The sequence below is a fragment of the Branchiostoma belcheri genome, unplaced genomic scaffold, assembly GCF_001625305.1.
Source record: "Branchiostoma belcheri isolate BF01 breed outbred unplaced genomic scaffold, Haploidv18h27 scaffold28, whole genome shotgun sequence".
Lineage (NCBI taxonomy): Eukaryota > Metazoa > Chordata > Leptocardii > Amphioxiformes > Branchiostomatidae > Branchiostoma > Branchiostoma belcheri.
Genome location: NW_017803887.1, coordinates 490,435 through 512,569, shown reverse-complemented (window position 1 = coordinate 512,569; position 22,135 = coordinate 490,435). Strand labels below are relative to the sequence as shown.

Sequence of the window (22,135 nt, the reverse complement as noted above, 5' to 3'; positions counted from 1 at the left end):
AGGCTCAACAGATTTCTTCTGGAAGCACTTAGGTAAGAAATCTTAGTTGTGTAAAAGAAAACTCCTGTATCCTATACTTTACCTGATGAAAAAACATGTATTTTCGGATCTCTAGCTAGTAGCAGATTCAGTTCCGACTGTTGTGGACTTTTGTCCCTTCTCCTGATTCTCCACCAACTGTAGCTGTGCTGCCTGCAGGGCCTCTTTGGTCTTCCTGAACTTCTTGTCGACACACTTGGCACAGAGTTGCAGGTAGATCTGCGTGACGACGATCTCGCTGCGTTCCGAGAGGAACTGCGACACGTAGGTGGTCCCGTGGGCCGCGGTGAGCCGCCGGGACGGTCGAACAAACCGGTGAGAGGAACCCTGCAGACATCGCTTCACAAACTCCTGCACCTGGAGGATAGAAGTCACAACATGTCAGGCTAAAATAAATGTCACTTTTCTGTACAGAAATTGTCTATCTATCCAGTTTACCATCTGTTGTTGCCTGTAGTGAGGGTTAGACAAACTTGCACACTGATGCTGGGGCTTGATGGTAGCTCGCCATTTGCCTTTGCCCTGTGGTTCTTGGGCACAGCAAATGTCAAATGCCCTGTGGGTTAGAGTCTCAGCAACTTCACCAGCCAGCCACGCGGTGTCCCAACATGATGAAGACTCAGACCCTTGATGTAAAGTTTGATGACAGAGTCATTTCCTTGTGTTGAATACTGTACATTAAAATATGAATATAACTGTACACTATACATAGGTGAAATCAATAGTACAAACCTGTAGTTGATGTTGCTCCCAGTCCTCCCTGTTCTCCCTGATGCTGAGCTGCAGCTCCTCAGACACAACTCCCTCCACAGCTGCCAGCACCTGAGCTATCCTGGGCGAGAACTCATGCTTATCTGGAATGGAAAACCAGGGCTCGAAATTCATGTTTGGGAATAGGTGCACTGGTACACCCAACCTAAAAAATTGTGTGCACAAAAGATACATGTACATTTGGGTGCACCATATAAAATGAAATAAATAGAATGTCAACATTTAGCAAAAACTAAATATCTTTCATTTCTAAAGAAAGCTATTATTTTTCTGACACTTCACTTGGATGTTAAGAATACACTGTATACTAATACATTTAACATCTTTACATACAAGCAAAAGTTTGCTGTCTGAGAAAAACGGACTTGTTTGCAGAACTATATATATCTTTAAAATGGCATCATCTTAAGCACAAGTACTAGTTATAATACTGAGACAAACACTAGAGAAAACACTGCATATCGCCAACCTGCTAGGAGCAGAGCCTCCAGCCCGAGTTGTTTGGTACTGATGTAAGCAGAGTTGATGGCCTGATGGTCCACGATAGCCTGGATCTCATTCAGGACCTGGGGGGAGGGGGGATGAAGAGGTGTGTGAGTGTGTATTACACATGTTCCTTAACCAAATCACCGGACCATACTGCCTCATTGGACAAAGTTAGAATATTAGACACTGAACAGGACTACGTTTTAAGAGGCATTAAGGAGGCCATGTATTCACTTAACAGAGACAGTGGACAATACAAACTCCCTAGCATGTTTGATCAATTGCTGATGTCACGTATCCGTAAAGTCTAGTGTGAATAAGGTCCCGCATCTCTAACCGTTACTCTCGCGAAATCACGTGTTGAAGTGATTGTTCATAAATATCCTGATGAAGGTGACAGTGGTCGTTGAAAATTTACCGACCACTGTTGTGTTGAAATAAATTTTACTATGATTTTTACCAACATAGATGAACTTTTCATGATAATGTTCCTTAACTGGTTCACATTGTACAGTTCTAACCTCTGTAGGAGTCATGTTCTCCAGCCTCCTCCTCAGGTCCCTGAACTGGAACATGTTCTCCTGGTAGAACTCGTACTTAGCCCGGAGCAGGCCCTTCAGCAGCTTGAGCTGTGCTGCGGTGCTGGGGTGCAGCCGCTTCAGGCTGGCCACCTCAACCACCAGCCTGGTCAGGTGGTCTGACAAGTCTGCCTGAGCCTTGGCTAACATCTGCATGTTACTTCTGGCCTGGAGCAAATATGGGAAAACAGAAAGGTAACATTTGCAAAGCAAATGCATAATGTTTACCTTCGCATATAGTCTGCTCTGTTAATTCTTACTCAAACACATTCATATATGTGGTCAGACAGGAGTCTAAATCCCTCCTGCTATCAAACTGCAACATGATGTAACCCAACACCAGTTACCAGTGACAGACAGTCTGGTTCAGGTCATTGACCCTTTAATTGGATTTTGAAGTTGCTCAGAGATACAAAGGAGAGAGAAAGAGGGAGAGAGAGAGAGAGAGTCAGAGTCAGAGTGAGAGAGAGAGAGAGAGAGTGGTTTGTGTACATGTGTTACATACATGTAGATACAGTACAATCATGTACTTACATGCAGGATCTTGCCTATGTAAGTCTCACCTGTGGTAAGTATTTAGGACTGCCTGCACTGATCTCCAGACCTTCTATCAGTTCCTGGTACTTGGGCAGCTGGGTGTCTATCTTAGACTGGGTAGCCGAGATCTTCTCATATACCTGATAGAAGAACACAGAACTGTGTTAGAATGATACATGATATGGGATACAAAACACTGTTTACTGAAGAAAGTTAAGACACTGTAGTAGTCTGATTTGTTATTATATGGCTTGTTTTTCTGCCATTGGTATTAACTCCAATGTCCACTTTTTAAGAGGACAGCTTTGTCAATTTGGCTTACTACACACTACTTGAAGCTGGCAAACTCACTGAATCTGTGTGTGCGAGTGTGTGTGTGCAATATAAAAAATACATCTACATGTACCTGTTTAATACTAGAGAAGATGTCCTGTTGTTCCTCCTCTGCTCCAGCCTGTGTGATCTCTGCCAGTTGTATGTCCTCTAACCCTGCCTGACAGGACCCACACACACGCTGGTACAGGCACAGGTTAGGCTCCACCTCAGGACAGCCTTTTACCTTGATGATGGCCCAGCGAGGGTCTGGGTGGTGGGAGAAAAGAGTGGAGATATCATTTATGTACACTCAGTACTTTTGTCACATATGCTGACCAAACATCTGACAAAATACATGGAAAATCCAGTTTTTGTGCAGGCACAGTATGTTCTGCCAACATGCTAATATCAGAAAGCCTATACCTGAGTAGGATCGTGTGTTTGACTCGGAACCAAGAGGTCCAAGGTTCGAGTCCTAAAATGCCACCAATCCTGTGCTCTTGGGAAAGGCACTTAACACAACTTTCCAAACTTAACTCAAGTGAAAATGAGTATTGTCTGCCCTGTATTTGTTTCTATGTGTGGGACACAACACCAGCAACAGCCACTTGTGTTCCGTGTGTGTATTGTATATTTACAATTTCAATAAATCCAATCAAATACCTGAGTCCTGTTCCCCGTCATCAGGTACATACAGGATGAGGTTCTCAGCAGAGCAGGTTGAACAGATGACACGCCCACACACACGACAGTTATGCTTCTGTTTCAGCAGGCCAAACTTCTGTTCACATAGCTACACATGGGAGGATTGGCATGATTTATATTTTAGCATGACAGTTCATCTTTGTTGGGCTTTTTGTCATGATGATTTATATTTATATTATAAACAAATTCACATAATTACAAATGGGACAAGAGTCAAGATTAAGACCATGGAAGGATAAACAAAAATTGTATTGTACAAAAATGAAACATATACCAGTAGTTTCCATCACAAGATCAAAGATACATACCTGTCCATATATGTCTCAAGGTAAAAAAAGCTTTTTCGGAGAATCTTTTTGTTAGTTACAATTTTTACCAAAACATCTCCTTGGAGTTTTTTCCTACAGGCAAAAAAAAACAAAAACAAAAACAGACCTGACAGAAGTCTGTGGCCCCCTTGGGCAGGTAGAAGGTTCCTTTCTGCCAGTCTGGGAGGGAGAAACTCTTCATGATCTCCAGAGAAGCAGACTTCAGCCAGGACGACCCTCCTGCTGCCAGGAACCCTTCTGTCAGACGCCGGCACTCCTGGGTAGAAACAGTTTGGGTTTGTACTACTACAGCAACATCAAGCAGCTGAATATCATTACAATTACCAAGCAAAAAAAAGTATTTCTTAAATCATAGCCATAATTCAAGCCTGTTCCACACTGCACTGTCCTGTACTAACCCTGGCCTTGGTGCTGAACTAACTTCCTCTACCCTGTACTATCATGTATCATCCCTGACCTTGGTGCTGAAGTACCTTCCCCCACTCAATACTATACTGTACCATCCCTGTCCTTGTTACTGAAGTACCTTCCCCCACTCAGTACTACTAGTATACTGTACCATCCCTGTACTGTAATTGATAACAAAAGTCTATTCATGAATGATGAAAAGTGAATATGTCATCATTCATATACATGTATACTGACTATGATGTTTGAGAATCACAACACTGTACTTTTAGCCACTGATGTGTCCACACAAACCTTGTGATAGTCCAGTTTCCTGTGCAGCCTACTGCCAGACTTAGGTTTGTACTTGGGGCTGGTTTTCCTGCCCTTCAGGGTGAAGAACAGGTCTGTCAGATCCTGGGTCTGACCGATGGTCTGTGGACCCTCGTCAAAACAGGAGGCACATACCTGGGAGAAATGAGGATACAGGAAGGTTAGAATGCAAGAAGGCTTTAGGTTTTTCATGTATGTGAGGCCTAAGAAAAAAATGTTGTGTTTCCTGTTTCAGCCCTGAAAAAATTAGGGGCGGTAGGTAGGGATTATCACTCAAGTGTCAGATCATGGAGCTATAAGAGGTCGATCAGCTCGAAAAATGCATGTCCCTTGTAGGGGTTCACAGACAAAAAAAGACTAGGGTTGGCAGTTTTGTCTAGGGTTGGTCGGGAAACAGGAAACACAACATTTTTTTCTTGGCCTAATGTGTGTGGCGTAAGGTGCAAGAATCATAGACAGTCTCTTAGGAATATTTGGCAAAATTGTAGCTGTCAACATTTGTTACAAGCAAATTCAGCAAAAAGATGTATACAGAAGCATGAGACCTACAGAATTGCAATCATGAAGACACCTTGGTTGTACAGTGAGCTACATCAGCTGCGTATGAGAGAGGGCATGCAGATTATTGACAGGGCTGATACATGTGTTGGGGTAGGGGATAATATGGCAAGTACAGTAGGAAAAGCAAACTTTAAGGCAAGACATGCATGTGTTTTATTATTTTCATTGACATTAATTGCTGGAAAAAAGAGATGTATCTACAAAGTACAGAAAAAAATTCGTAGTAATTATGTAGTAAGATAATATATTAGTACAAAATGTAATGTATAGTTAATATGGCAAAATCTAGAGCATGAAAACCAGAGTTGTTAAGGATAGGTTTCTTTTATATCTGGGAACTGTTTCACTGTACCTGGTAGCTCCTCCCATTTGGATCAGGCTCAGCTAAGATTGACAGTTTCCTCTTGTACCTGGTACACTTCCAACAACACACCTGTCCACACCTGCAACAATCACAAGCTATTGACAAAGTATAGGTAATGTATGCAGCTTATTGTGAAGTCATAATGTCATATCAACAAATGCAAGTTGAGAAATACCACACTTTGATTTATGATTTGATGATACTGTATTAGTTTTGACAATGATCTTGCTTATTGTAATGTGAAAACATAGCAAAATACTCAATTAAAAAATACTACTTTGAATAATGATATGTATAGGAAAGGGTATGACGATTGACCACACATTTTTGTAAACCTTGGGTAATTTTGTGACACAGCAAAAATGGAATCTTGTTAAACACTTTGTAGCTAAAAACCTAGCTGGTCAGGTGACAGATTCAGTCAAGGACAACAGGAATCAGTCAAGGAAGAGGTTCTTCCTTCACAAGTGATTACAACAGTACTTTTCCCCACCTGTAGCAATGGTGTTTTCTGTCTGTCAGGCCAAACTTTTTCCTACAGCAGCTGCAGTTCGTGACTTCTCCGCTAGGTGTCCAGTGGCTCTTCTTGACGTAGGGGAAATCCTGGGCGTCGATTGGTCGGTTGTTCTGGTGGTCGCTGACCAGCGTTCCGATGTTCTGCTGGACTTCTGACCATTCACTGGAGATTATCATGCTGGGGGTTCTGATAGGGGGTTTCTAGAGGAAGATAAAACATTATTTTTGCTTTGCTCTCCAAACAAATGAGGTTGATGACCTGAACCAGACGTCTGTCACCATGGTAACTGGTGTTGGGTTACATCATGTTGCAATTCTATAGCAGGAGGGGTTTAGACTCCTGTCACCATATATATGAATGTAAGAACTAGAAAGGTAACATTTGCAAAGCAAATGTATAATATTGTACATTCGCATATGGTCACCTCTGTTAATTCTTACTCAAACACATTCATACATATGGTCAGACAGGAATGCTTCTTATTTTCATATATTCTTCAATGCCAAATTTGTGTGAAATTGAACTTTGCACCAAAATCAATGGTACATTATTTATAGATTCTAGAACACATATAATTTGACATTGAGACAGCAGTTGTAATGTCTTAAATATTACTTTAGATTAAAAAAAACCTGTCTCCCGTTCAACACATTCACTGTGTTTATTAATAACATGACAATCCAAAATGGGTGTGTCTTTAATAGTAAGTGAAAGTACCAGTACCCATTCTAGTCCAAAATGTAAACAAACATAATTTTGACTAGGAAAACAGGCGCGGAATGTAAGCCTTTCACGACAGATGTGGTACTCTTTTCATAAAAAATAATCGTCCTAAATTCTTAGGTTATACAATATCATCAACAGGTACAAATAATAGTTAAAACAGGTTAAAAACAGCTGCGAATTCCTTACTTTTGAGTACGGACTCACTGGAACATAAGAACCCGCCATCTTGTTTCGTGCTCGAAATTAGACGCACCCATTACGAAAAAGGGGTGACTAAACGAAATATTGTCCTTAAAGTTAGAACCTAAATTTCTACCTATTTCTGGGATGTTAAATTGTACATAACTTTTTAAGATATAACGTAATCTATTCATACAATATATACTGATGAAAAAGTATGTGATATCGATAAATAAAGTTAGGTTTTGAAGATTTCTAGTAGTGGTTTCGCCTTCAGTGAATCAGAGAAACATGGCGGCAGGGAACGACGATGTTTTTGACAGCTGGGAAGATTTGGCGGATAGCGGGGTAAGGAAGACATCACTGTCCGAAATATCACAATCTAGACGTAAACAACACATGGGGGTATAAGCTGGTCGAGTTTTAGGCCGCTACGTAGCATAGTAGAAAAGTTATGGCCATCGGCGAGTCGAGAGATTTTGTGAGTTCGCACAACGTGTGCCCCCCTCCCACCCCCAGATTCCATTCGTCAGACGTGCGTCACATACTATAATTTCTGAGGCACTTGTGTATGAAGTAACCATTTATGGGTATCTTTGAAACCTTTGCCGCATCTTCTTGGATTTATTTTTTTCGATCGAAAAAAGAAGAATTTCCCCACACCATTGATGTATGAAACTATGATAAATAATGGATGTAACGTTAAGTTGAGGAAGTTTGCTCTAGCAGTTTCTAATTATGCGGTCTGCACAATCACCGTGTAAACACGGTGTGGTTTCATCTAGTACTGGTATCAGAAAGAGAATAGATGCTGAACTGATATTGCTAGATACTGTCTGGAAGTTGGTGATTCACTGTACCCATTTTTGTATTAGCCACGAAAGGCAGCAGAATCATCAACAAGTTGAAGGAATCTGAATAAAAATTGTTCCAATTTCAAATGGAATTTTCTTTTAAACGAGTTGCTGATATATACAAATGATGATACTACAGTACTACTATGACTATTGATTATCGTACATGTACACATATTTTCAGGAATTGGAACGTCGATTGGAGAAAGACATGAAGACAAAAGAAATCAAGATCAAGTAAGTAATCATAGTGTTCCTCTTTCTCTCTCTTTATCCGGTTTAACGTCTTTTGTTCCCCATGTTCCGAGGGTTAGACGTGCTTGCAAACTGACGCTGGGGCTGGACTTTTTGGCAGGACTAAATCTTGGTGTATGCAATTTCCATGTACATATTAGACCTCCTTACCTAGCTGCGGCAACCATTGCAGGGCTTCTCTTGCTTGCAGTCTTTTACATTAACCCTAACAACAGTCGCGGAGCGGTGCATTGGGTCAAATGAACAAACATGCGTTTTACCGTGCCGGAACACTTTGAGACCGAAGTTTGCACGCCCCTAGATTCCTAACAGCCTTACCTAACATGCTGGGGTATTTTGTGAATCAACTGGCCCCTGCACGAGTTGTACCGCCACTATTTGCTCTCCTAAACAAAACCTCTTTCCTTTACAACAGAAAAAACAACAATAAGAGCCCAGCAGCACCCAGAGTCCTGGAGGAGGACACCCAACGCACACAATACCAGCCTCAGCTGAAGATCCTGAAACGTCCCACCAACTCTAGTGACGCGACGTCCCCCAACAGCACAGACAGTAAGCCAAAGGCAAAGCACAAAACCCTGGCACAGAGAGAGGCAGAGTACGCAGAGGCTCGGCTCAGAATACTGGGGGCAACGTCAGCAGAGCAGACCCAGGAGGAAAGGTAGACTTGTTTTCTACTTGTATTATAATATAGGTACATTTGTATATAAGTATGCTAGAGTTCCTTCCTTGTACCAATTTTACTCTGTGTAAAATTTGCCTACTGAAACCGTTAATTTAGTTTAAAGACACGCCACATATTCAAGATCTCCCCAGCCACCTTAAATTCAACTGTATCTGTACCCCTTTAGCTGGTATAACTGCCCTTTGGCATGCAATGCGGTGGCAGCTGACTACATTACACTGAATGTCTGTTACATCTAACCTTTTCATATCTGCATGTAGCTGTAACTACCATAAGTACAGCATTGTTCAAAGTTATCTATGCCCTAACTGTACTCGGTGGCAGCGAGTTCCTCTCTACAATTATAATTCTTGGAAAAACAAGTTTTTACTAGTAAACACCTCAATCCTTGGTTGATAACTCTGGTTCTGCACAGCTCCAGTTTTACCTGCACTAGCTAATGTGCAGGTGGTATTTCCAGCCCTGATATATATTACTTATAGATGATACAATGAATATCTCCCCAGGCCTGCCCATCTAGTCCAGCAGCTGGAGGAACTGAAGGTAGAAGACGGGGTAAGTGTCGTGCGGCAGCCTCGAGGTCCAGACGGCAGTGCAGGGTTCCAACTCAGCAGATAGTGCAGGAAAACAACACAGCTAGCCAGAAATATGCCCTGTACACTCCTCGTAATGCCACACTACGTCTCTGTCTGGGGAAAAAATACGCAAGATTGATGTGAACATAAAACACACAAGAATAGGGCCTAGGAAAAAAATATTGTGTTTCCTGTTTCAGTCCTGAAAAAGGTCGGTAGGAATTATCTTTGGCAATCTCTAGTGATCAAACTTAAACAATACAGTTTAACAAAGTAAAACTTGCATGAGGACATTTATATTTACAATGTCAATATTGGAAAACTGATTGTACAATGTTTCACTGACATGTCAGATCATGGAGCTAGAAAGGTTGTTAGCTCAAAAAATTATGTCCCTTGCAGGGGTCCACCTCAAAAAAAGGCTAGGGTTGGCAGTTTTTTCTAGGGTTGGTTGGGAAACAGGAAACACAACATTTTTTGTAAGGTCAAGAGCTTTGGCAGGACTAAATCTTGGTAAACTATATGCAATTTTCACATACTTGACCTCCTTACCCATCTTTGTCTTTAACCCAGCTCAAAGAGCTTACAGAATTAGTACCGCAAAAAGCACAGTGACACACAGCAAAAAAGAAAATTCAAGTATTTTACGCTGTTCAGGGATTACAAAAAACTGGTTTTCCTGTCAAAGATGACTTGTATTTTTCAAATGTATACTCCAAACCACCTAAATACTAAACCCCTTCCCTCGCTTATCAATCAATGATTCAAAGATCACTTGTCATTGGTACAAATGTACACCTTTATGAAGGTATAATACCTTACCTTACTGTTGATTTGTGAAAAAATTCTATGGTTTGAATTGTGTGTCAAGCAGATGTTTATTATTAGAAAACAAATAGAAAAAAATGTACAAAATGTATCTTTACTATGTTTTGCTTCAGAACTGCTCTCAGTTCAGAACTTCTCAGTTGCCACATCTACATTGCATGATGTACTGGATAGAAGTTGTATTTTTCACTGGTCAGTAGATAGCCCAAGTTGGCTAGCAAGGTTATGTGGTAGTAAACTGCATAGACATTACAGGGTGTAGGAAAAGGGCTTGTAGAGCTTTCTTTTAGTTGATGATCTATAGGAATGGTAAAATGTAGGAATGGTCACGGTAAAACTTCAACTGTGTACTTCCAAACTAGTCAAAATGCCCAAAGGACCACTCAGGGGAGGGATAAAATCAGGTCTATGTGGACAGGTGGTCACTATAGACAGGATTCTTCATGCTTGTGTCATTGTCTAGGGGACTGCCGAAAATGGCCACATGTGTCAGGTGGTCCATACGTAGAGGTGATACTTGTAGAACGTTGACTGTTGTATTTGCTAAAAATTACTACATGCACCTTTATAAGCAAGTCGGCAGAATGTACTGTGCCTGCGCGACCCAGATTTTTCATGGTTTTCGTTGGATGTTTGGTCAACATGCATCTGAATTCTACCTGTTGCAGACAATATTCTTTCTGATACATTTGAAAACTATAAACTGGACGTTATCCTTAGATACGCAAATACGATCTCAAACGAGGTGTTCTGTCAAAGTGTAGGGTTCACGCAGGTGCAGTACGTTCTGCTGACATGCTACCTTTATAGCATTTACAATATTTTGTGCCCCAGTACTCTTGATAAGACCTACTTACAGATACATTCATGGACATACAACATAGTTTCATCAATGTTATGACACAAAAAAAAGTGGAAAAAGAAAATAAGGGCAACAACAAGTAGTTATGTTGTAGTTTTATTTTACTGAAAACATAAGCATTTGAAATAACCACTGCAATTGATAAACCTGTGAAAAGCATCCACAAGTGGGTAAATTGTGGAAGAATAGTCAGTATTTTGTGCAACACAATTGCAGAGGAATAGATAAATGTACATGTATCTTTGCATTGAGTATTGAAAAGAAGCAAGTACAATGTAAGTATAGAGTGAAATTGTTGACAATGTTGAGATGATTGCGTCACGGATGCGCTTTGTATGGTAGGGTTTATTTTCAGCGCGTACTACCACTGTGCAATTGTAAATAAAAACAAAGAAAAACTGGTTGTACATGCTTCTTCATTTTCTGTGTGACATGATCTAGCTTAAACAGACTTCCATGAAAAATAATATAAATCAATATGGAACCCTTCAGTAAGGACAATCTTCAATTAAATGAATTAAATGACTCCTAATTGTCAAAATAAGAATTGATAGTACGAGCCAATTGTACAATAACCTATTGGAGCCAATTGGCAACTTTCTTAAAACTCAGACATTTTGCAAGAAAACTGATTCTGATTCAGGTTCCGTTGCAGCTTTTATTCATGTTTACTGAAGGAAAACATATACTAGTATGTTTTTGCTCTGTTTCCTCTTCTTCTCAAAACAAATAAGGTTAATGACCTGAACCAGACGTCTGTCACCATGGTAACAGGTGTTCGATTACGTCACGTTGCAATTTTATAGCAGGAGGGATTTATACTCCTGTCACCAGATGTATGAATGTGATTGAGTAAGAATTAACAGAACAGACCAAATGCAGAAAATGTTACTTTTCTAGTTTAAAAAACACATTATTACGTAGATCACGTAATAAGACGAGTGCTCTTCTTCACTCCAGCCTTGATGCCTGAAAACTCGCCGTCATATCGGTGGAGCTCAGTACGGTGTTCTCGGACCTGAAGAAAAGACAAAAACAAAAGCATTTGGAAACAGTTCTGACAAAATACCAAAATCTAAAAACATATCTTTCTGTACTTTTGATAAAGGTTTGAAGAAATGGCTAGGGACCATTGTGAGTAGTGGTACTAGTACTGTTTCTAAGGAAAGCTTTACAATGAATGAATGACGTACTTTATTGCACATTTTTGCCACACTGGGCTAAGTACAGGTCAAAACAAAAGATGATGAACAGATACATTGTATATGCAAAATAAAACTAGCTATCATTAGTAATGAATTGGGGATTGGATAAAACTTTATTTCTCTGAAAACATACATTTCTAGCTAATAGTTTCTTTATTTTGCAGTATGGCCAGTTTTTTTCACAACCTGGATAAGCAACAACTTTGCATGAATGTGACAACAAGATGTGCCCGTACCTGGCCCTTCCTGCGAATCTTAGCCCTGCGAAACTTCTTCCTCAGCTTCACCCGCGGGTTCCTCTCCTCTTTCTTCCTCTTGGGGGTCAGACCCTTGTTCTTAGAAATCTGCCAAGGTCAAGACAAGAAAGATTACACACTATGTCATACATGAACAAGACTGCCTTATCACTTGTAGTCTTGTACCTTGCTTTACTTGTAGTACTCAGCCCATGTCTCATATACATACTGTATAATATTAGACTCACCTCACTGTACTTAATTTTCTGTGCACACAGCCTATACATCTCACCAAAGGTGTCTAAGCTTCTTGGCCATTGCAAAACTTGTCTTATGAGTTATGTAATATAACTAGATTGAGATAGATTTTTAAAAGTTATTGGAAAATTCAAGAATCAATCATTACCAGCGCTTAATCAATCCAATGTTTTTCGTGAAAATTCCTCTCCACTTTTTCAATGTTCAAGCCAAGTCGATAGTGACAACATGAAGAGTATGAGTTTTACCATGTTCTTGTCTTACCTCATAAGTGATGGCTCTTTTCCCATCCTCCCCTTCTTCCTCCTCCTCTTCATGGTCTCCAGCTGGCTTCTCCTCTGCAACTGTGTCTTCTCTCTCTTCTTCAGAACTGTGGGTTGTATTGCATAAACTCAAGGTAAATAACTGTGTATAATTTACATTCTTGCACAGATATAGGAGATTAAGTTTAAAGTGGAAAATGGTAGAAAGAAAGAAAGAAAGAAAGAAAAAGAAAGAAAGAAAGAAAGGGGAAAATTTTTTTGTGTAAAGTCCACATTTGTTTGTGTACAGGTTTGTCACTCACTGTACACAAACAAAAAGCCCCTGAAGTCTCACCTCTCTTCCTCTTCTAACTGTGCTTTTCTTCTCTTTGCCTTCATCTGTTCATAGAACTCAATAGCCTCTTTCTCTGCTGCTGTTAGGTGTTCTTTCTTCCTCTGGGGGGACAAAGAAAAACACAATCAAAGATTCAAGTCACTTGCAAACTTCATTTTGCTACAGGATATATTGCTACATTATATTGCTACAGTAGCTGGTTAACATAATCAAAATTGCTACATGTCCAGAAAGCTGGGGTTGAGTGGCAAAATGGCAGGAGTGCTTGACACGGAACCAAGAGGTCCCAGGTTTGAGTCCTGACATGTCACTGATCTTGTGCCCTTGGGAAGGCACTTAATACGACTTTCTTCACTTAACTCAAATGAGTATTGTCTGTCCTGTATTTGTTTCTATGTGTGGGACACAACACCAGCAACAGCTGCCTGTATTGTTACAATTGCAATAAATCAAATCAAATCAAAACTGTACTTGTGAAGCAATGCAGGTTCTTGTAAAGCAGGACTGCACAAATCTCCTGAAGTACCTTTTTGAGTTTTGTCTTCTGTTGTGTGTCCTGAGTGTCCTCCTGTACCAGGTCGGCCATGTTGTCCTGAGTGTCTGCAGGTTTGTGTTTCCCTGTATGTTTCCTCCTGATCTTCTGTACCACACCAGGTACTGCCTCTCCTGTCCCCTGCCCCAGAAGGAATAACACTTCTCCCTCCAGCTCCTCATCTAATGGTGCCAACTCATTTATCAACTGAAATGTTGAAAGACAAGATTGGTAAGTCATTGAAACAACTAGGAGCGAGTAGAAACAGGAAAAACCTGACTACCAGGACACTGGGAATCAAACCCGTACTGAACACAGAAGGAACGAAACTTCTAGCTCCAGCTCTTCATCTAATGGTGACAACTCATTTATCAACTCATTTATCATGTGTCAAAGGACAAAATTTATTAGTCAATATATCTTGAAAGTTCATCTGTGTTGGTAGATGTAATTATGCCGTCATTATGCCATAGGTTTAAACTGTAGTTTCCAACTCAAAGAATTGCACTTACCCAAATTTTGGACTGTACAACCCAAGATTTCTTGACAAAGACTAGAGTTGTACAGTCGAAACTTTAGGTAAGTGTAAGTACAGATCATACACATACTGAACTATACCATTGCTCATCATTGCATGTTGTAACACCCTAAATACTTCCTAAACAAACTCACATTCCTGTACTGGACCAGCCTGTTAATGACAGGATGACTGCGTACGTTGGGCGTGTGTCCTGCCTTCAGTACCAGGTAGAAGGAAATGTTCACACAGTAACTGCAACATAGGTCATGAAACAGAAGTATTAAAACACCAAGATGCTTATGGCATTTACAAAATTTCAATACATAAACAATATTTTTCAAACAATGCAAGTTATGCAACTAGTCCAAAACACATTGTCTTATTATTAAGCTGAAAGAGGCAAACTATTGTGAAATCATTAGTGCTTATTCCAGAAATGTTATCTATCCCATCACCCTGACAGATCATTGTGCACAAGTGTACAAGTTGTGAGTCAATCTAGTTTAGCTTGAATGTACAAAATAAGGTTGACTTACTTGAGGTAGAGTTGAAACTTGGTCTCCACATAGGTTGCTCCCTGAAACAGAAATAGTGAGTAAACATTTGCCTTTTTCCATGCATAGATCACGACCTGGATTTTTCAGACGGTTAAAAAATGGCAGCAATGTAATGAATAATCATACCTTGCCAGGAGGTATGACTCCGGACCGAACCATTTTCAGCAGGGGGTGGAGTCTGTCAATCACTTCCTGCAGCTGTAACAAAAGTCATCGTCAATTTTCATCGTAATCGGCCATTTTAATTCTAAGTAGAGTGTAGATGGAACGCTCTAATTCAACGTAGAGCATAATTGGCGCATTTTGCGTAAAGCCTATTCGCCGTTTTAATTCTACATAATACAGTGTAGCCACTTGGAATTTATCGTAAAGCGTAATCGAGAGCTCTCAACATTTAGCATAGAGCATTGCTGGGACCCCCCCATGCAGGCCCCCACGTATCATTTCTTAACCAGAATCTTACCTTTTCCTTGAAGTCGTCCATGAGCTCCTTAAGTTCTGGTGCCTCCTTCCTTAGCAGGTCCATGCGTTCCCTGTGAGACAGCTGACTCAGGTCCTGTAACACTCTCTCCTCTGCCTCCTCCTCTGGCAGGGCAGCATCTTTTGTCGGCTTCTTAGCTGGCTGGAGGTGTCAATCATTATGTAAGATTAATTAGGCCTAGGAAACAAAATTGTTGTGTTTCCTGTTTCAGTCCTGAAAAAATTTGTCAGTAGGTAGGGATTATCTTTTTTCTTTTTTTTTTACCTTGGTGACCTCTCTATATATGTAGGTAGTGATCCAAGGTTATACAATACAGTTCAACAAAGTAAAACTTGCAAGAGGACATTTACATTTGAAATATCAATGTTGGAAAACTAATTCAGTAGTAATTGTACAATGTTTCTTCACTCAGGTGTCAGATCATGGAGCTAGGAAAGGTTGATCAGCTAAAAAAATGTACATGTATGTCCCTTGCTGGGGTTCACCCCAAAAAGGCTAGGGTAGACAGTTTTTTCTAGGGTCGGTTGGGAAACAGGAACAGATTGAAGGTTTGCTACAGACTGAGTACCTTGAACAGCTCCAGCCCGAAGTCCTCCTCACTCAGTGCCTCCGCCATGCGTTTCTGGATGGCCAGAGCTTCTCTATCCTCCACTAACCTGCATACACAGGTGGGATTTTGAGTCCTGTAAGTACCTTGAACAACTCCAGCCCGAAGTCCTCCTCACTCAGTGCCTCTGCCAGGCGTTTCTGGATGGCCAGAGCTTCTCTATCCTCCACTAACCTGCACTAACCTGCATACACAGGTGGGGTATTGAGTCCTGTAAGTACCTTGAACAACTCCAGCCCGAAGTCCTCCTCACTCAGTGCCTCTGCCATGCGTTTCTGGATGGCCAGAGCTTCTCTCTCCTCTTCCTGCTGAGCTTCCTCCTCTTCCTCATCACCTACTACTCCTGGGGGCACAGAAAAAAAAATTGTTATAGAGCTGTGACCCAATACCTGTTGTGCAATTCTAACTATACTTCCAAAAATAGTTCCATCAGGTCGGTTAAGTATAGGATACAGGAAGTAGACCCCAGTGATGGGCTGGGTCGAGGGGGGGTACAAACTCAGCCACATTTGGGATTGTGTACATCGGTTACATATAACGGCAAGAAGCAGAACTCCAATCAGAAGCGCCTGAAAGCACAACAAAAGATGTTTTGCAACTTTTTCCTAAACCGGGGAATGAGTGTGACAAGCCAGCACTCCCATATCAATTTTCAGATTGAAACCTATGTGGCCACCACATACACAACATGAAGTCTTTCTCAAAATGATCTTTTTCCAGTTCACCTACTACTCCTGGGGGCACAATAAAGAAATTTGTTATAGAGCTGTGATCAAAAACTGTTGTGCATGTTCCTATACTATCATGAAAGTTCATCTGTGTTGGTAGTTACATGTTTAAAGTTAAAACTTTTGATGCAAGACAATAAAGTTCTCTGAGTCTCATCAAGAGCTTTCGACCAGTCACTCTGGTCTTCCTTCTTTAGTAGACTGACCCAGTGAGGCTTGTCACATGGCTTCTTTGAAGTTTTAACTTTAAACATGTTTAACAATAGTTTGTTTCTTCTACAAGCCTATGAAGAAAATGGAGTCTCAGTAAACAGATAAACCTTACCTGGTAAGTCTTCATCCACATAGTCTGTGTTGTAGTACAGAGACTTCTTCTGCCCCCAGGCCTTCTCATCTGGCATGTCTGGATAAAGCAGGAAAAAAGTTGTTCATGTTACACATTAAATGTTTTGTTTCAAGATGCTAATCATGATATCAAAGTTCACGATTTTAACTAAAAAGCATTAATTGCTCAAAGATCAGATGTTGTGTATTATTATTGTATTATATGTAGTGTGCAAGCACATCTAACCCTCGGAAGACTGGGAACAACAGACGATAAACCGGACAGTGAGCGTGTGAGTGTGTGTGTTTGTAACAGAAGTACTAGTATGCCTTGAACTATGTTTTGATTGGAGTGATTTGATTGGTTACAGCCACTGTTCATACCATCATCCTGTTCCCCCATGTCACTGTCTGCCATCTCATCATCATCTTCTTCCTCTTCATCTTCCTCCTCTTCATCATCATCAGAGTCAGGTACATCAAGTGCCATCACTTCTTCCTGTACAACATGGATGGAAAAAAATATGGGAAATTACACATGTAGAAAGGTAACATTTGCAAAGCAAATACTTAATGTTTACCTTCACACTGTTTAGCCAAACAAACTAACTCTGTTTATTACTCAAACACATTCATATATCTGATGACACAGTGCAATTCTGTCCAGCTATTGCTACATAATGTAATTCAACACCACAGGGTGCCTCAGAAGGACTGGTTACCATGGTGACAGACGACTGGTCCAGGTCAATGACCTTATATGTGTTTGGAGAAGAAAAGAAACAGAGCAAAAAGAATAATGTTTTCCTTCTGCGAAGGTAACCATAATCAGTATATGCCAAACATGCATGCCATGGAATGATAGAAAATACTTTAATTCTCTTAGCTAGTATTTTGATGCTGTTGATATAAAATATATGGTTTCAAAGAGAAATGAAAATATCAATAGACAATAGCTTACCTCATCCTCACTGCTGTCTGCTGGTTCCAAATCTCGTGCTGCATCCAACAGGACCTACAGAATCAACAGAACACGAAATTGAAACTTTAACAAAACAACATCAGAAGAAATCAGGTCTCCATTGATTCCATTTGCATCTTACAGCAAATAAAATGCACAGACATATTCTATATCTCTGTCTTAGTTTTCCTGGTACATTTTACTTCAGATCAGCCTTCTACACATTATTGAAGGTTTGAATTTCAAACTGCTACCCAGTGACTGGTGAATGTTTCCATACAATTATTACAATGCAAAATATTGATGAATGAATGAATGAATGATCTTTATTGTACGTTTGTGCTCTAACAAGCTAATTATAAGTACAGGTCATGAATAGACAAGGAAAATGATACAGCAATGACGCTGAAACTACATCTACACATACTAATGTGATCTACTATTTACATGTTCAACTTCCTCCCGCTTCTTGATGCACTTATAGATGTATGAGCCTATAGAACTAAAGATACATGGTTTGTCAAGTTTCATAAGAAATGTGAATTTTGTTCACCTTGTCCTTTTGCGAATAGAAGTCGTCCACATCATCATTCAGGTAGTCGTCAGGTTCCAGCTGATCATTCTGTGCATCTGACGCATCACTGTCGTTTTCTGTTGCCTTGGCAACTGGCCTCTTACTCCGTCTGTTACATAATTTGTATGTTAATTGTATTATTCTTTTCTACTAAACAATCTGCACACTCTGTTTAGCACTGAACCACCCAAGTAACCATATATTAGACGTTAAACAAGGATACCAACAACATAATTTTGGCACTCGTTTTTATCAAATTGTTAAATACCAACTAAAAGGAAAAGGCTATCCTCGAAGCAGCTCCTAAGTCAGTCCTTTTTTAGTACAGTCAAACCTGTACAAGTGACCACCTCTACATAAGGACCGCCTAGACACTTTTTGGTGGTCTCTTTTTGAGTCTTTAAAAGTTTAAAGTAATTTTTCCCGTATTAAAAGTTGACACAAGCATAATTTATGGAAATGAATCCTACAACTAGATAGTAATATTAGCGGTTGCTAATATAGACAGGTTTGCGTTGTACATAGTCATTGTAGTGTAACTTACAATATGTTTTTTGTGTGTGCTTTACCTTTTACAGGGTTCCTTCTCATCCTTTTCTAATCCCCACTTACCTTGTAAACAATTTCGTCATCAATATACTAACAAAAGAACAATAGTTACACCCAAAACAAAATTTCACTTCTTTATGACTTCTCTATGCCCCATGACCTGTAACCTTTTGAGGGTCATGCAGGCGTCAACAGCGCCCTCCCCACGCCTTGCCCACCTACCTACCGAACTACCTACCTACCTACCGAACTACCTACCTACCGAACTACCTACCTACCGAACTACCTACCTACCTACCCTCGCAAATGCAAGGTGATGTTTCTGCACTTCTCAAAAACTGTGCCACCACTACCCTCACTAAAAATTGACAACTACCCCCTAGTACAAGTTCAAGTAGCTAAACTCCTGGGGCTCCATATACAAGCTGACCTAAAATGAAACACCCAGGTGGACCACATGGCCAAGAAAGGAAGCCAGAGGCTTTTCTTCTTGAGAAGACTCAAATCTTTCGGAGTTACTAGAGAAGATCTTGTCACCATATATACAAGTTTTGTCCGACCCACTTGTGAGTACGCTGTCCCAGTTTGGCAACCAGCCATTACACAGTCCCAAAGACGTCAACTGGAAAGAATACAGCGAAGGGCTTTTCGAATCATCCTTGGGCCTGACTACACAACCTATACTGACGCTTGCAACACGCTATGCCTCATGACACTACAGCAAAGACGTGAACACCTTTGTCAGACATTCGCAAGAAGACTACTACAGTCTGAGTCCTACCGGAATTGGCTACCCCCCTTCCGGGGAGACGTCAGTGGTAGAAGAACAAGAAACAGCAGCCTATTGGACACTATTAAACACGAACTAATCGTTACAGGAATAGTCCCATACCCTATCTTGTAACACTCTTCAACAATAATGCAACCAGTATTTGCAGTTTCGATTCAAATATGTTGTAATGCACATATGTTAAGTTTGGGAGAAGAAATTCATTAGATTTTAATTCTTATGTAAAGATCTTTACCTGACCTGAATTATCACCTTGAACGTATTAGATTTTGACGTATGGTCTCAACCATTGCATGATACGAGAATTCATCAATAATTGGAGTATTTTCTCATAATATGTTTTTTACAACGGCCCTGACTGGAATGTTTCAATGATTGCTAATATTAAATTTCTAGTCCCCCAAAATAGTTCAACCAGCACTATGCAATGCCGAACTAATATGTTTGAATATACACATTTATGACAAGTCATCAATAATAATGTATTAATAATAGGCTTATTGAAATCTGTATGCACGATATGTATTTAACCTCTGACAATGTCTACTCAGAGGTTATCTTTTAATCTGTTAATTTGTAGATTGTATTTTATTAATAATTTATGTATTTCTTTAATAATTTGTAACCCATGTATTTGTCGAATTGTTTTAGCAGTGCAATTCAGTGCGGGTTTACACCAAGCACTGCGAAACTGTAATCTTTGAGAAATAAAACCAATCACTACCACTACCTACCGAACTACCTACCTACCGAACGACCTACCTACCGAACGACCTACCTACCGAACGACCTACCTACCGAACGACCTACCTACCTACCTACCTACCTACCTACCGAACGACCTACCTACCGAACGGGCCTACCCAAGTAAGGAGCGGGCCTACCCAAGTACGGAGCGGGCCTACCCAAGTAAAGGAGCGGGCCTACCCAAGTAAAGGAGCGGGCCTACCCAAGTACGGAGCGGGCCTACCCAAGTAAGGAGCGGGCTACCCAGTAAAGGAGCGGGCCTACCCAAGTAAAGGAGCGGGCCTACCCAAGTAAAGGAGCGGGCCTACCCAAGCTGCTTTGCATGTTGTAATTTTGTCGGGACTGTAACAAGTTGTTGTCAGGATGGCGTCCTAATTTACCTCGGCAATGGAGGCAACACCTTGACGCGGTGCCGGGGCTTGTACCAAGATTGTCTCCGGGAAATTCCTGTTGGGTAAAATTGAATGTCTGTGTGGTCCTGTTTCGCCTGTGTGCTGACTCTTCCTTATCACCCTATTGTGACTGAGCGATATGCCCAAACACAGCGTTACTGTCTAGGTAATCAAACACGTAAGAATGACCTTTGACATGGGTATGATCATAAACATACACTAGATAGTAATATTAGCGGTTGCTAATATAGACAAGTTTGCGTTGTACATAGTCATTGTAGTGTAACTTACAATATGTTTTTTGTGTGTGCTTTACCTTTTACAGGGTTCCTTCTCAACCTTTTCTAATCCCCACTTACCTTGTAAACAATTTCGTCATCAATATACTAACAAAAGAACAATAGTTACACCCAAAACAAAATTTCACTTCTTTATGACTTCTCCATGCCCCATGACCTTTAACCTTTTGAGGGTCATGCAGGCGTCAACAGCGCCCTCCCCACGCCTTGCCCACCTACCTACCGAACTACCTACCTACCTACCGAACTACCGACCTACCTACCCTCGCAAATGCAAGGTGATGTTTCTGCACTTCTCAAAAACTGTGCCACCACTACCCTCACTAAAAATTGACAACTACCCCCTAGTACAAGTTCAAGTAGCTAAACTCCTGGGGCTCCATATACAAGCTGACCTAAAATGAAACACCCAGGTGGACCACATGGCCAAGAAAGGAAGCCAGAGGCTTGTCTTCTTGAGAAGACTCAAATCTTTCGGAGTTACTAGAGAAGATCTTGTCACAAGTTTTGTCCGACCCACTTGTGAGCACGCTGTCCCAGTTTGGCAACCAGCCATTACACAGTCCCAAAGACGTCAACTGGAAAGAATACAGCGAAGGGCTTTTCGAATCATCCTTGGGCCTGACTACACAACCTATACTGACGCTTGCAACACGCTATGCCTCATGACACTACAGCAAAGACGTGAACACCTTTGTCAGACATTCGCAAGAAGACTACTACAGTCTGAGTCCTACCGGAATTGGCTACCCCCCCTTCCGGGGAGACGTCAGTGGTAGAAGAACAAGAACAGCAGCCTATTGGACACTATTAAAACACGAACTAATCGTTACAGGAATAGTCCCATACCCATCTTGTAACACTCTTCAACATAATGCAACCAGTATTTGC

General features: G+C 40.8%; 3 protein-coding genes across 4 annotated transcripts in view; 1 reads left to right on the top strand and 2 right to left on the bottom strand.

Annotated features, from left to right (window-relative positions):
• Positions 1-31: 31 nt before the first annotated feature.
• On the bottom strand, positions 32-6,889 carry LOC109472722 (vacuolar segregation protein PEP7-like). The gene is made up of 12 exons (XM_019772574.1): positions 6,835-6,889; positions 5,899-6,122; positions 5,394-5,484; positions 4,463-4,615; positions 3,867-4,016; positions 3,390-3,519; positions 2,818-2,993; positions 2,438-2,551; positions 1,818-2,042; positions 1,280-1,376; positions 772-893; positions 32-396 (listed from the first exon to the last, which is right to left on the bottom strand). The coding sequence occupies exons 1-12, from the start codon at positions 6,871-6,873 to the stop codon at positions 112-114; spliced, it is 1,806 nt and encodes a 601-aa protein (XP_019628133.1). The 5' UTR covers positions 6,874-6,889; the 3' UTR covers positions 32-111.
• A 182-nt stretch (positions 6,890-7,071) lies between these two features.
• LOC109472706 (SUZ domain-containing protein 1-like) lies at positions 7,072-11,288 on the top strand. Its single transcript, XM_019772560.1, has 4 exons — positions 7,072-7,176; positions 7,867-7,919; positions 8,353-8,598; positions 9,129-11,288. Exons 1-4 carry the CDS (start codon positions 7,120-7,122, stop codon positions 9,238-9,240), a joined length of 468 nt encoding a protein of 155 aa, XP_019628119.1. The 5' UTR covers positions 7,072-7,119; the 3' UTR covers positions 9,241-11,288.
• Positions 11,289-11,693: 405 nt separating this feature from the next.
• LOC109472643 (something about silencing protein 10-like) overlaps positions 11,694-22,135 on the bottom strand; it is a 14,727-nt gene continuing 4,285 nt past the window's right edge. The window contains exons 2-16 of one of the 2 annotated variants that reach the window (XM_019772477.1): positions 18,447-18,576; positions 17,894-17,947; positions 17,317-17,431; positions 16,934-17,011; positions 16,141-16,223; positions 15,967-16,005; positions 15,256-15,414; positions 14,919-14,990; positions 14,772-14,812; positions 14,388-14,487; positions 13,710-13,922; positions 13,184-13,284; positions 12,851-12,956; positions 12,329-12,436; positions 11,694-11,905 (exon numbers count right to left, since the gene is read on the bottom strand). In XM_019772477.1, the coding sequence (XP_019628036.1) occupies positions 11,813-11,905; positions 12,329-12,436; positions 12,851-12,956; positions 13,184-13,284; positions 13,710-13,922; positions 14,388-14,487; positions 14,772-14,812; positions 14,919-14,990; positions 15,256-15,414; positions 15,967-16,005; positions 16,141-16,223; positions 16,934-17,011; positions 17,317-17,431; positions 17,894-17,947; positions 18,447-18,576 (1,492 nt within the window). In that variant the 3' untranslated portion in view covers positions 11,694-11,812. Of the gene's footprint in view, positions 11,906-12,328; positions 12,437-12,850; positions 12,957-13,183; positions 13,285-13,709; positions 13,923-14,387; positions 14,488-14,771; positions 14,813-14,918; positions 14,991-15,255; positions 15,415-15,966; positions 16,006-16,101; positions 16,224-16,933; positions 17,012-17,316; positions 17,432-17,893; positions 17,948-18,446; positions 18,577-22,135 lie in introns of both variants that reach the window. The other variant, XM_019772476.1, reaches the window with a different exon arrangement.